Below are 13,377 nucleotides of genomic sequence, written 5' to 3'. Positions count from 1 at the left end.
AGACAGAGGGGAAAACAGATAATAATCCACGCGACCACGGGGAGAGAGACGTAAACCCCAAATACACGACAGGGTCGGGATCGAACCCGTACGCTCGTGCATGCCAGGCGAGGGAGTTAACATCTCGCCATCGTGGCGACCAACCCTGCTGATGAGACACTCAACGTCGAACCCAATCTAGAGATTGGCTTGTATTGAATGAATGTTGCTGAAATTGTGTGGCTGATGGAAATGTACAAAAACACTTATTTTTATGCTTAGGGACAAATATATCCGAATGGGTTGTATCGTCTGCTCTATTGCAATAGTACATATTTACATCAATTAATCTGAGCGTCATTAATTAGTGCGAATTTTAACAGGCGGAGAAGCCATGGCGACGCTGCTCGGGCAGCCCCCGGGGTCCTGGCGTCCGCGGTCACGTGACGCGGCGAGGGCGAGGCGGAGCGCGGCGCCATGGCGGCGCGGAGAGGCTGAGCGAGAGGAGGAGAGGGAGCGAGAGAGGAGAGGGGATCGAGTGGGGGTAGCGGAGGGGATAGAGGAGGGGATAGAGAGAAGAGCGGGACGAAAGACAAGAGAGGCCTCCTCGCCTCGGCCCCGACCCGTAGTGGTGGAGGATCTCCTCGGCCCGGCCCGGTGAGTTGGGGCCCTGACTCCGGACCCCGCGACGCGCGGCCTCGGCCCCCCGAGAAAGAGGGGAGAGGGGGCGCACTGGGGTCCAGGGTGATCAGGGGGTTTCGGGGAGTCACGGGGGTGCAGGGGATTATGAGGTTGCAGGGGGTCAGGGCATCCCTGGCATGAGGAAAAGTTCGGGGAAATAGGGATTATGGGTTTATGGGGTCACAGGGGATGCGGGGATTCGTGGGATCAGAGGGTTCGGGGGATACTGCATTGGAGTACCAGGGATTCGTGGGGTATAGGGGTTTAAGGAATGTCGGGTGATCGGGAGTCCATGGCATCAGGGGTTTCGGAGAATCGCGGGATAACAGTGGGGTCTTTGGGATTATGAATCTAGGGGATCAGAGGTTCACGGTGTACAAGGGTTTTATGGGATCAGGGAGGGGTCCCTGGCATCAGGGGTTTTAGGTAATTAGGGCATGGGGGGGGGTCACGGGATTTAGAGGATAAGTGGTGTGAGGAATTCACTCGATCGGGGCATCAGTGATTCACGGGGTACCGGGGTGTCGGGGATAAGGGATTCAGGGGGGTAACTATGGATTCAGGTTATCGTGGCATCGGGGGTTTGTGGTATCCAGGGGGGTGAGTCGACTACGGGGTCGAGGAGATTGAGGAGATGAGGGATTCCGGATGGTTTGGGGCTGTAGGAGATAAGAGGGATCACGCAATTCTAGATGTAAAGCTTTCGTGACTGCTAGGATCCATACTCTTTGGTTCTATTGGGTAAAGTCACGTAGGTGAAAATAAAATAACAAAAAAATAACGACGTTTCGGCCACAACACAAGCGGCCTTCATCAGGTGAAGGGACGAGACTGTCTGGAGGACAGCGCTGGAGTTGTCCTCCAGACAGTCTCGTCCCTTCACCTGATGAAGGCCGCTTGTGTTGTGGCCGAAACGTCGTGATTTTTTTGTTATTTTATTTTCACCTACGTGACTTTACCCAATAGAACCAAAGAGTAGGGATCACGCAGTTCATGGGATCGGGGGTTTCAAGGGTTCAGCTAGCGGATCATACGGGATCCGGGGGACCCCATAGATCCCCTTCTTCCACTTTCCAGTGTCGCCCTGGGCCTCTGAACCCCCCTCTTGACCCTCCGGTCCCCGCAAAGCAGGTGGATGCCCCCCCCCCCAACCCCTCTGGAGTGAGTGATGGGCGGTGGAAGCTGGGAGTGGATGCGTGGCTGCGCGTGTGCGTCTCGGCTTCTGCGTCGTGGGCGACCGATGATTCGGTGATTGCAGGGTGAGTTCGGTTCTGCTATGTGTGTGTCTTTGTGTGTGCGAGTTTGCAGTGTGTATGCATGCGCCTGGTATTTGTGGATGTGAATCGAGTGTGTGAGGCTGTTTCTGTGTGTGCGTTTCTGGTTGTTGGTGCTCTGGTCGTTGTGTCACTGCCTTTTGTGGTGCAAAATTATTTGTATGTGGTAGTAATTGTGTTGGTGGTTATGTTACTGTGTGTTCTCCATAATCACTCCACCATTATAATCACCACCGTCATTACCACCATCTTTATCATTCACCTCAACTCCATTACAATAAACTACACCACCATCATCAACTACTCCACCATTAGCATCATCATCTACACTACCATTATAACAATCGGCGCACATCAATGACATCACCATTATCACCATCGTCACGTGTTGGTGATGGTTTTGTCGTGCTGCCCTGCCCTAGCCGCGATCACAAACTACCTGCCGATGCCCTCGAGGCACCCGGTCGCCTGTGCGGCAAACACAAACAGGTGCCCAGGAGTCGAGACAGTGGAGCGAGCCCAGCCCCTGTCAGTGGAAGATGGTGGGAGATGGGGCCAAGGAGAGGCCCCCACTCTGGCCTGACGAGTGGCTTGGTGGTTTCGGGAGACGTCTCGGTGGCAGTGATCTAGCCACTGTGATTAAGATCCCCTTTAAACAAGTGAGGGATTCCTTGTCGGGCAGGTATGAGATGAGACGGGGGCTCTGTTTGATATGCGAGAAATCACCATGCCTCTTGCTTTTTGCAGGAAGGGAACCCCCCACTTTGTTCCCGGCCAAGACAAAACAACGATGATTGCAAAGTAAGTTTTCTGAGTGGTCTGTGGATGAGTGAGCGCAGGGACTGCGTGTCGCGTGTGAAACGATGACCGCTCGGTGTGCGCCTAAGTTCGGTGCGGGTGTTGCGTGCGAGTTGAGTGAGTAGGTGTGTGTGTATGTGCGTGTTTGTGGAGGGTCGCGCTTGAGTGTGAATTGACGAGCGTGGACTGTGCAGTACCCGCACTTTGTTAGTCTCCTTTTCTTTAATAGCACACGTGGCCTACAACCGCACACCATCATAATCTACGGCAACACGACATCACCGACTACAACTACGGTACACACCAAAGGTTTACAACCACAGTTACACAGCACAACTACACACAAAACGGTCTAAAGTCATACGCGTGCTCTGCAACTCCTTCCACCATGGCGGACAACCACAGATGGCACGATTAAAATCGCACAACCACAGACAGCACGATTACAATCGCACAACCACAGACGGCACCATTACAATCGCACAACCACAGACGGCACGATTACAATCGCACAACCTCAGACGGCACCATTACAATCGCACAACCACAGACGGCACAATTACAATCGCACAACCACAGACGGCACCATTACAATCGCACAACCACAGACGGCACCATTACAATCGCACAACCACAGACGGCACAATTACAATCGCACAACCACAGACGGCACCATTACAATCGCACAACCACAGACGGCACAATTACATTCGCACAACCACAGACGGCACGATTACAATCGCACAACCACAGACGGCACGATTACAATCGCACAACCACAGACGGCACGATTACAATCGCACAACCACAGACAGCCATGCAGCACGATGCTCTAACCACATTCCATGGTGGTGAACCACTACAGCCGTGCCCTGTCATGGTCTGAAGTCACACACACAGCAACATCCCAGTGGAATGTGTTTGCAGTTCACTGCGTTTCTGATACAATCACAATGCGAGAAGCGGACAGCTGCACGTGTGGTTGTGTGCAATCGTTGGTGTGTGTTTTGGCGTGCAGCCTTTTGTGTGTAGAGGTGTGCGGGTGTGTGTGGGTGATTTTGTGATCGTTGTTGACTATCACTTTGGATTGACGATGACTGACTGAGATAAGGTTAATTTGTGTGGGTGTGTTTCTAATTGTGTGGGTGTGTCGGTGCGCGGTTGTGTTTGTGTGAGGGTATGTGGGCGTGAGTGTAAATGTGCTGTTGTGTACGTGGGTGTGTACCAATGTATTTTCCTTCACGACACTGAGATGCGGAGGGAGAGAGGATGTCCTTGTGCGTCGGATGTTGCGGCCTCTCCCCCACTTTGCTAACAATGGCTAAAAGAGTTTGTAAGTTATACCCCTCGTCCCACAGGCCCTGAAGCCTTGAGCTACAGGCAACAGCTGCGCAGATTGAAGCTTACAGTTAGAAAATGCCGCTTGGCATAGAGAATACGGCGCCACGTCCTGCCTGCGTGCTCGCCACGGAGTTGGCCCTTGAGGAGAATCCTTAAGGTCATTTGGCTTTCCGGAAATAATCCGTTACGAGGGTAGTTTACTCTCCTGCGCGGGGCTTGGTGTTTCACTCGTGTGTCGGCACACGGCAAAGGGCGGACGCCCAGGGGCTCACCGCTTCGTGAGGTTTCCAAACAGGCCCTTCGTCTTGTGACTCGACGAGGGTCGAAAGTTCCGAGTGTTCCGAGTGTATTCTTTGGGAGCACGGCAACTGTCGCGCAGTCGGGATAGACCGAGAAAAGACAGATCACACACGCACACACGTGCGCTCAAAACAAGAGAGAGGCCACCGCTTGTTTGTTCCGAAGCGAAATCTGCGTGCGTAGGCAGCGCGACCGATGGGCACAAAGCAGATGCTCCCAGGTGGTGCAGCCGGTAGGGGGTTGTGGTGGTGATGGCGGCATGTGGGGAGGGGGGCGGGAGTCAGGGTGGTGGTTGACGGGTGAAGTGGTTGCCCTTGAAGTGACATCACGAGTGTGACCGCACGAGAGGCCCGAGGAATGCGGAGAGGGACCTGAGAGTGGCCGTTTCTGTTGGGATGGCCGGCCGGCTGGCTGGGTAGTGGAGGGCGGGGGGAGGTAGTTGAGGGTGGGTGGGCGGGGTGGCTGCTAGTGCCATGGTGCCCCGTGGGGCGCAGGCCCCATGACCGCCTGGCACTGCACAACGCTCCCCCCCTCCACCTCACCCGCCCTTTCTACCTTCCGGGCAAAGCAGCAGAAATAATTAATGCGGCATTTGAATAAGAAAAAAAACAGGTTTCAGAAAACATTGATTTTGGCTCGGATTTGATGCATGGTGGTGCGGCGATGGCAGATGCAGGATTATTTTATTTCGACTGATAAATCACCTTGTGTGAAATTAACCTAACGCTTGGCTTGAACACTCACACGCATGCATTTAAAAGCATGCATGTGCGTGCATTACCATGACCTGTTTAACTCCCGAGATGCCACCTAAATGTGGCTCTTGTTGTCGCTGCCACACAGACAGCAGCCGTCGTGATTTAGGGGCCGCACATCACATACTCGCTCGCTTAATTACCATTTTAGCCAGAACCGTCCCTCTGATAGCAGCGGAGGTTCGCTACGATTGAGAGCGCTATCTCCCCCATGCCACACGGTCACCGACGTTCTTTGCCCGTCTTCGTTGTCGTCGTTTAGATGTCGCGTGTGTATAGTGTACAGTGTGCGAGTGGTGCACAAGCATTGCTTTGTCGAACTTCTTGCGACGCGGTAACATGGCCCAGCTGCAACGCGTTCGCCACATGTTGCAGAAATTTTCAATTCTCAGTCGATCGGCCACCCTGGTTATCACTGCGGGTACACGGACCGTAATGTACAACCTGCCTTCTGCCTCACTGCGGATGTTAAAGGCCCCGTGACGTCATTAGAAAAGAGAAGGCCATTGTGTGCCGGCGTTATACTCCAAATTTGAAACAGTGCCTGCATGTTGCTCAATTGGAATTACGCGGCAACATTGCCCCCTACTGTGAAGCAACTGCAGACTGTGTGAACGGCGCCTTCCTTCTCGATGGCCTTGTGCGATAAGAATGCACTCGGTTACTATTATAAAATTAGCATTCATTATTTGAGGCTGTGCGTGGCCATTCAGGGCCTTCCCGTGCCGGACAGATTTATTTATTTCCAGGCCGTCTGATGGCCGCGCGTTGTCACTGCGACCCGCTTAGCCACACTGTGCGCAGATTAGCCACGGAGCACTTCTCAGCGAGCAGGGGTGAGCGGAAACAGTCGGGATTGGAGCTGTGAAGCCTGACCCTGCTCCCTGTCTAAACAAAGTAACTTCCCAGGTCCACACTGCCGAGAAACGCCGCAGGCCTCCTCCTCTTCCCCGCCCCCTCCACCACCCCGCTTCCCTCACTCTGCGTGACAGAGTGGGCCGTGATGTAAAGCCTGGAGGAAGCTCTGTTCCCTGGCAGTGTGTGCGTGCATACATGTGTGCGTGATCGACTGTCATCCGAGACGCGGTATGAATGGGATGGCCAGTGGCGGTGTAGTCTACCCCTGACCGCGTAATGCCGTGCGTGACACCTCGCCCATCTCCTCCACAAAGCCCCGGGTCGCTCTGTCTGCTGCAGCCTGCGGAATGCGATCCCTCCTTTAAAGACACTTGTACCTTCGCAAATTGTTTCGACCGGGCTTTGTTTCTCCTCCTGATTTTTTGCCGAGGCTGGGAATCTCGCAGACTCTGTGTCAACTTAAACCCTAACTCTAACTTCCCCCACCACTCCCCCCTCCGCCCCACCCATTTCCACCGAGTGGGCCTTTTGAGCAGGCACGGCCGAGTTGGCTGTGCCGTGGGGCGAAGTATTCCCAGCTACCGTGTTACTACGAGGTTGGAGTGAGTGTTGCAGGCATGCCTCGTTGGCCATTGCACAAGCGCCTGGCTCGGTGTGCAGAGGCACCTGGGCCCACGTGGACCCAGTGAGATATGGTACAAGGAAGGGCCTTTAAAGGGAGGCCAGTGATACCATTGGGTGCTTTCTGTGATAAGAGACATATAGTGGTGGTATAGGTGATAATGTCTATGGTTATAATGATATTGGTGGTGGTCATAGTAACTTTAACCATAGTGGTGATTGTGGTATTTATTACTATGGTTTTGATAATGACAATGATTAAAGCGGTGTGGTAGTCATATTGTTTATGGTGATGGTAGTGGTGGTGACAGTGATGGTAACCGTGATAGTGTAAGCGATGGTGATGGTAGTAGCTGTGGTGGTGGTGGTGGTGACAGTGATGGTAACCGTGATAGTGTAAGCGATGGTGATGGTAGTAGCTGTGGTGGTAGTGACAGTGATGGTAACCGTGATAGTATTAGCGATGGTGATGATAGCAATGGTAGCAGCGGTCGAGCTGGCCATGCACAACGAGCAGGGTACGGCCGCGACTCCGTTTGGTGTGACCTGCAATACCCAGGGCTCTGTCTCTGCGACTCGTCAGCATGCCATCACCACCGCGCGCCGCTCTGTTGTGCATTAACAGCCGCTGCAGTTGTAACGGCAGCAGCTATTGGCCCCGGCGAGAGAACGCGGAGATGCGGGCGGGCGGGCGGGCGTGTGTACAGTGCCAGAGAGGAATTATTTACAGCGAGACGCGAATAGCACGTGTACATCAAGAGCGGAGATGTGGGAGGGCAACCATGCGTAGTGGAATAGATAATGACCTTCCATTCTACAGAGAGCACAACTCGTGATTTTTACAGGACGCCCCGAGTCGGCTTGAGGAAGATGAATGAAATGCAAATACGTTGGCCTTAAAAGCCGCTTAGTCAGAGAAAAGATAAAAGGATGTAATTAGGTTCCCGACATGTCAGGCTCGCTGCGGCAAAATAACCCGAGCGGCGCTAGTAATTAACACCCGTGAAACTCGCCGGCGCTAACGATTGATGAAATGTTTAATTAGAGGTGGCGACAGCGTAGGTCGGCAGGGCCTGTGCCACGCTGCGCACAGCCCTGACGGGCCCCGTCACTCGTGTGCACGCGCGCGCTCGTCCTGCGTGCGACGACACCGGTTTCCCCGTCACCTGATAGAGGAGTGACCCGGCGGTAAGTCTCATTCCGCCCTCGTCTCTCCGGGGACAATGCCACGCGATTGTTCGAGAGAATAATGACGAGCGCTCACGGCAGGGGTGGGGGTGGAAGTGAGGGGACCCCCCCCCCCACCACTCCTCGAGTCTTCCCGGCCAACGGCGAACAACGGGAGGCACACACCGCGCCCCTGTGGGTTCGGGTTATGTGTTGTGACTTGAGCACGGAATGTACGCGTATTCACACTCTGCGAGTATCAGCGCGTTTTGTCTTTTCAAAAAAAGAGGCCAAGAGTAAATAATCCGGATCCGTGCCCTCGCACATCGTGAGCGTAAGAACCAACGTTGATTATTTTTCCACTGCTATTTGGCCAGGATCGACATCTCCTTAGGCAAGGGCTTCCTCCACACAGCCGCAGTGCACTGGGTTTATGACGAGGTTCAGCTGTGGTGGGCCCGCTCGCTTGGTTCGCGTGGCCTTGGTGCGAGCGCGCTGGAGGGAGAGGCCGTTCACAGACGCGCACCGTCTCCGCGCCACTCACTGCGCCGGTCCCAGCGCGGCCTCTCGGGTTTTTTTGTCACCATGCCAAAGGATGCATTTTGTGCGGTGGGCAGGCGGGAGAGCGGGTGTGACGTGCTACTTGAGGGGCCAGTTGTGATGAATTGGGAAACGGGAACAAAAAAGCTTTTATGTGTCGGCACAAAGCACCGAGTTCAGTCTGAGTTCAGAGAGGTGCGGCGAGCAAAGTGGAGGGCAGGGGAGCTAGCGCCCACCCTCGCTCGCAGTGGCCGCAGAGAGAGATGAGATTCTATCCCAGCGTTCATTTTGGTCGGGGTGGTCCGGGCTGGTGACCGGAAATCTCACTCCGGCCGTGGCCACCGCTCGTCTCGTGCCACCTCCTCCTGTCAACAGGCAACCCAGAAAAATATGCGGCCAGAAATTTAGCCCTAGTTTTCATGAAGGAATTGGGTTACACAGAGCTTCTATATGTCATCGCTCAGAACAGTTGCAGAGTGATCACCACGGAGTGAGTTGGTGCAGTCGGATTATTTAAAAGAGACTTTCTGGCTCTTTACAAAACAACTACTGGGTATACCACATTCGCTGGATTATGAGACGCAGGCCATACCTGTGCCGAGTGTCATTAAAGTTATACAATGCTTGACACGCACACACCCACACGTACGTGCGTGCATACCAGGTATTTTAAAGCAAACCAAAGTTTGCTTTAAAGCACCAGGGGAAAGCATGTCTTATAATCTGGGGAATACACTAATAATTGAAGTGATGTTTTGTTATGAAGGTAATATTTTATCGTGTGATTTTGTCATAGGCTAAGCAGGTTTGAGTCTGGATAGTGCTTGGGAACGGGCCATTACGGGAGAGGAAGTGCCCCTGAGCGATGGGATGGGAACGGCTCGTGCGCAGGTGCTGGGTGGATTCTCGCATCGTGGAACCTTGAAGGATGGCGGAGACTTGGGGAGGCCTTCATTGAGCATTGTCGCTGACCATGGCTGAGGATGAGTTTGGTTATAACTGATGTTGCCCGTGGTGATGTGCGTCTCTGTGTGTGCGTGTGTGCGTCTGTGCCTGTTGCCGTGCAGGTGAGCGCGCGGTGGAGATGGGCACTTGCCGTCTGCCAAGCCCCGCAGAGCTCGACGCGTACGCACGCAAGGTTGCTGACCGCCCGCTCACCGTCAAGATCTTCTCAGGGAACGTGAAGGTGCCCCAGCGCAAGGTGACGCGCCGCCGCATCAACGGCCTCGAGGTGCCCAGCGCCTCTGCCAGTGCGCAGCGCTACAGCCCCTACCCGGCGCCTGGGAGCCGCTACCAGGGCCTGCTGGCGCTGGTGACCGCCGTGCCGCAAGCCTCCGCACCCAAGTCTTCGTCGTCGCACGGCAGGAGAGTCCGAGACATGTCACTTCCCGGAACGGGTAACGTTCCGTCGTCGGGTTTCACGATGCCGAGTTCCGGTGCCGGCGGGGTCGGCGGGAGGGACAAGGCGAGTGCCGAGGCAAGGACGCGCGAAGCGGCGGCGGCAGCGGCGGCCTCGCTGGCGCTGCCTTGCGCCGGCCGCCACCCTGCCGCCGTGGCCGGCGGCTCGCTGCAGTCGGGCGCCGTGCAGACGCTGCACAATAACGCCTTCCCCAAAATGGACGCCAAAGAGGTGGCGCCCATCAGAGTTCCGCGCGCCATGGCCGCGCCGCCCGCCGTCGCGTCCCACGCCGCGTCCGCCCTGTGCGACGGCGGCCTGCCGGGGGCCTACGCCGGCAAGTCCAGCACGGTCTCCTACAACCCCGGCGGACACTTTGTCAAGCCACCCGAGGCGAGCGGCGGCGGCCTCAAGGCGATCCACCTCCCCCCGCTGTGCCATTCGGCGCTGCCCACGCACGTTCTGCCTTTCCCGCACCTGGGCGCGGGGGGGCAAGCGGCGGGGGGGGCGGGCATGGCGTACGATGCGCAGAAGCCGCGTGCCGTCTTCTACTCTGCGTACGGGGCGGTCGGCGGCGGGAAGCCTTTCGACCCGGCGCTGATGCCGCCCAATGTGACCATCTCGGCGCTGCCGCGCAACACGCCACACCCCTTCTACGCCAACCTCCCCTCCATCGACGCCGTCGTGAAGCAGATCACGGCGCAGAGCCTGGCGCAGGCCTCGCAGCAGGGCGAGACCTCCGTGTGCCAGATCGACGACATGCGGCTCAAGGGCCACGACCAGCAGAAGGGGGGGCGTCCCGGCGCCGTGGACTGCCTGGGCGGGCCGCTGGGCTCGCTGATGGGTCCCGAGCTCGGCTCCGGAGACCCGTCCTCACGGGGGTGCGCCCCCCAATTCGGCGCGGTGTCGGACGCGCAAGGCGACGAGTCGATCGTCGAGAGACTCCTGTCCTTCTCCACGGAGATGGGCAACGTGCCGGCGGGCGTTGGCTTCCACTTCCCGTCCCCGCACTGGCACGGGGGGATGCCCCCCCTCCCCGCCGCCCCCTCCTCGGCTCAGGGCTACCAGCAACAAACGGGCGGCTCCGGCTTCCCGCCCCCCCCTTCCAGCGTGCCTCAGTCCGTCGGCATGGGCAACGGATTCATGTCGGCGCACGGTGGCGGCAACCAGCCGGGGCCCAGCCGGGGGGCGGCGGTGGGCTCCGCCTTCCACCACCACAACCACGGCCACCACCACCACCACCACAACGCGGGCCACACGTGCGGCGGTACCATGGTCCAGCAGCAACAACAACAGCAGCAGCAGCAGCAACAACAACAGCAGCAGCAGCAGCTGCACACAAACAGCGTGGGGCCCTCGGGGCAGAGCTGCCGGGATGTGAACACACAGCCCAGCACAAGTCTACCTCTGGCCCTGTCGCTAGGCCACGGCCCAGCGCAGCTCACCGATGCCGGCCTCGGCGCTGCCGCTGTATCCGCTCAGGGCTTCCTGCACCCCTCCCACCACCACCACCACGTGCGGCACTCATTCATGCCGCCGTCTTCCGTCGGGAGCAAGGTGGCGTCCGCCGCAGCACAGGGTCACCACAACCACCAGCACCACCGCCAGCTGCACCACTGCCCCGGCTCGGCAGCCGGATCCAGCATGGCCCTGCACGCCCACTCGCTGGCGTCGCAGAATGCCCTGTCCCTGCACCCCGCCGCGCAGATGTCCCACCCTTCCCTGGGCATGCCGGGGCAGGTCTCCCACCTGTCCCTGCCCACCTGCACCGGCATGCCCATGCCGACTACGTACGGGGGACCGGGCCTGCCCTCCTCCGCGCAGGGCGTCGCGGGCAGGGGCAAGGCCGGCGGGCCGACGGGGAGGGATGGCCTTCCCAGCGGCATGCACGTGGGGGGGCTGTCGGGCCCCGAGAGGATGGAACACATGGGGGTGCCCACACAGAGCCTCTCCGAAACCTACGGGGGGTGGCCCGGGCCCAGCTAGACCTGGCCCGTTAGCGTGGGCTTCGCGATAGTCTGGGGGTCACGCTCCCGCTGCGCGTACGCTCGCTGTAACGTCGGGACAACCCGGAGGTCACGGTCGAGGAGGCCAACGGGGCCGGCGCCTCCGCACACGCGGGCCGGGCTCAAGGGCCCTCGAGTTGCGCAATTTAGGTTGGGTTGCCTGCGCCCTCGCCCGTGGCCACGTGGCGAAGGTGGCGAAGGTGGCGGTGGGGCTGGCGCTCCGACGTGAATGTTACCTCACGTTTGATCCTAATGCGCGGAGTCGTGCCAGAGCGAGACGGGACACGGTGATGCGGTAGTGGGCGGGGGAGGAGGGGATACTGGGACCGGCCTTGCGGTGTGGAGAGCCACGTGGGGGTGGGGGGGCAGGAAGGGGGGGGGGGGGCAGCAGCGTGAGGGCAGAGCAAGGAGCCAGCAGCCGCCGGCCCGTGCTGAATGTAGAGCGCTTTGCACTCGTTGCCAGTACGACGACATATCACTCCAGCATCCTGCACACTTGAACGCGAGCGCGGGCGTGCGTGCCGCGGCGTCCCCCCACCATCCCTCGTCACCCCCCCCACCATATCCAAACCGCCCCCCCCTCTCCTCGCTCCACCCTGTCACACTGCTCCCCCTCACCTCCCCCAAGCCCTCCCGCCACTCCCTCAATACCCTCCCCCCACCCCGCACCTCTCCCATCTCCTCCGCATCTCCCGCCTCGCCCTCTCGCTGCAGCGCGCCCACGCAGCTTCCTGCATGTGCTGCTGCTGCTGCCGGGTGCAGCATTACCTCTCCCTGCTGCCCTGTGCTGCCTAGCGCGCATCTCCCTGCTGCTCACTCACTTGCTCCCCACCCCCCGCCCCCCCAGGTGCGCGCGGGAAGCAGAGCTGCCCTCGCAAAAGCAGTTATTAACACTTGATTGGATCGTCTCTTTTTGTTATGAAGATTTAGCCTTAATCCTGTACTTTTCATGCTGTGACCGGCTTATTAGCGTAAGCTACTACTCGTAGGTGCATTAATTAAAATGTGATCTTTAAGTTGTGATCGTTAAGTTAATCGTTTAATTTTTTTGACCAAACGGGAGACGCCGTCGCGCGCCGCTGCCACCGCTCTTGGAGTACCGCTGTAGTTGCCTGGGGGGGTTGGGGGGGAGGAGGAGGATGGAGGCTGTTGATCAATGCTTGAATCGTGCAAATGCATCTCCTCGTCGTGTTTACAACTCGTGTTTCTGTTGAGGGCGCCGGCTCAGCGGCGGCACCACCCCCACTTGGAGCGGAGGGGCCCTCGCCGTGACGCCCGCGGTGCCACTGCTGGCGCCCTGCTTCACGCGGCGGCCGTGAAATTCCCAATAATCGGAACCAAATCGAGACATTGTGAACACGAGAATATATAATAATAAGAATAATAAGAATACTACGTTAATAAGTACGTTAAAATAATAAATGCAAATAAAGAGCTGATCTGACGCTGGCTGCTGGTGCTTTGTGAAGGGGGCCCTGGGGCTGCATCGAGGCAGGACCCAGGCTTTAGGTCCGCGTGTGGGATGCGATGCAACCTAGCGGCGGCGTAGCCGTCGAGTGTGCAGGCGGTGCAACTGCACGGGGACTTGGCAGGTCCCGGAGGGGGCCAGGGCGAGAGGGGGCCAAGCTCGTTACACCACTGCTATGAGCGCAACACCGTTG

At 57.8% G+C, this 13,377-nt stretch overlaps 1 protein-coding gene across 2 annotated transcripts; it reads left to right on the top strand.

Moving 5' to 3' along the window:
* The first annotated feature begins 358 nt into the window (after positions 1 to 358).
* On the top strand, positions 359 to 13,160 carry LOC116939240 (uncharacterized). Of its 2 annotated transcripts, XM_076062923.1 has the most exons (4): positions 359 to 636; positions 1,789 to 1,919; positions 2,682 to 2,735; positions 9,382 to 13,160. In XM_076062923.1, the coding sequence occupies exon 4, from the start codon at positions 9,399 to 9,401 to the stop codon at positions 11,694 to 11,696; it is 2,298 nt and encodes a 765-aa protein (XP_075919038.1). In that variant the 5' UTR covers positions 359 to 636; positions 1,789 to 1,919; positions 2,682 to 2,735; positions 9,382 to 9,398; the 3' UTR covers positions 11,697 to 13,160. The 2 variants fall into 2 exon arrangements, with proteins under 2 accessions (XP_075919038.1, XP_032803296.1); XM_032947405.2 differs by lacking the exon at positions 1,789 to 1,919 and having other exon boundaries at positions 360 to 636.
* Positions 13,161 to 13,377: the final 217 nt, after the last annotated feature.

The sequence above is a fragment of the Petromyzon marinus genome, chromosome 5 (assembly GCF_048934315.1).
Source record: "Petromyzon marinus isolate PM22_M1 ecotype Great Lakes invasive population chromosome 5, UKy_Petmar_22M1.pri1.0, whole genome shotgun sequence".
Classification (NCBI taxonomy): Eukaryota; Metazoa; Chordata; class Hyperoartia; order Petromyzontiformes; family Petromyzontidae; genus Petromyzon; species Petromyzon marinus.
The sequence above is the reverse complement of the archived record's forward strand: the minus strand, read 5'-3'. Positions and strand labels throughout refer to the sequence as shown.

What these genes read in the sequence shown, in the direction of transcription:
- LOC116939240 (XM_076062923.1), top strand. Translation starts at nt 9,399, where the DNA reads ATGGGCACTTGCCGTCTGCCAAGCCCCGCAGAGCTCGACGCGTACGCA.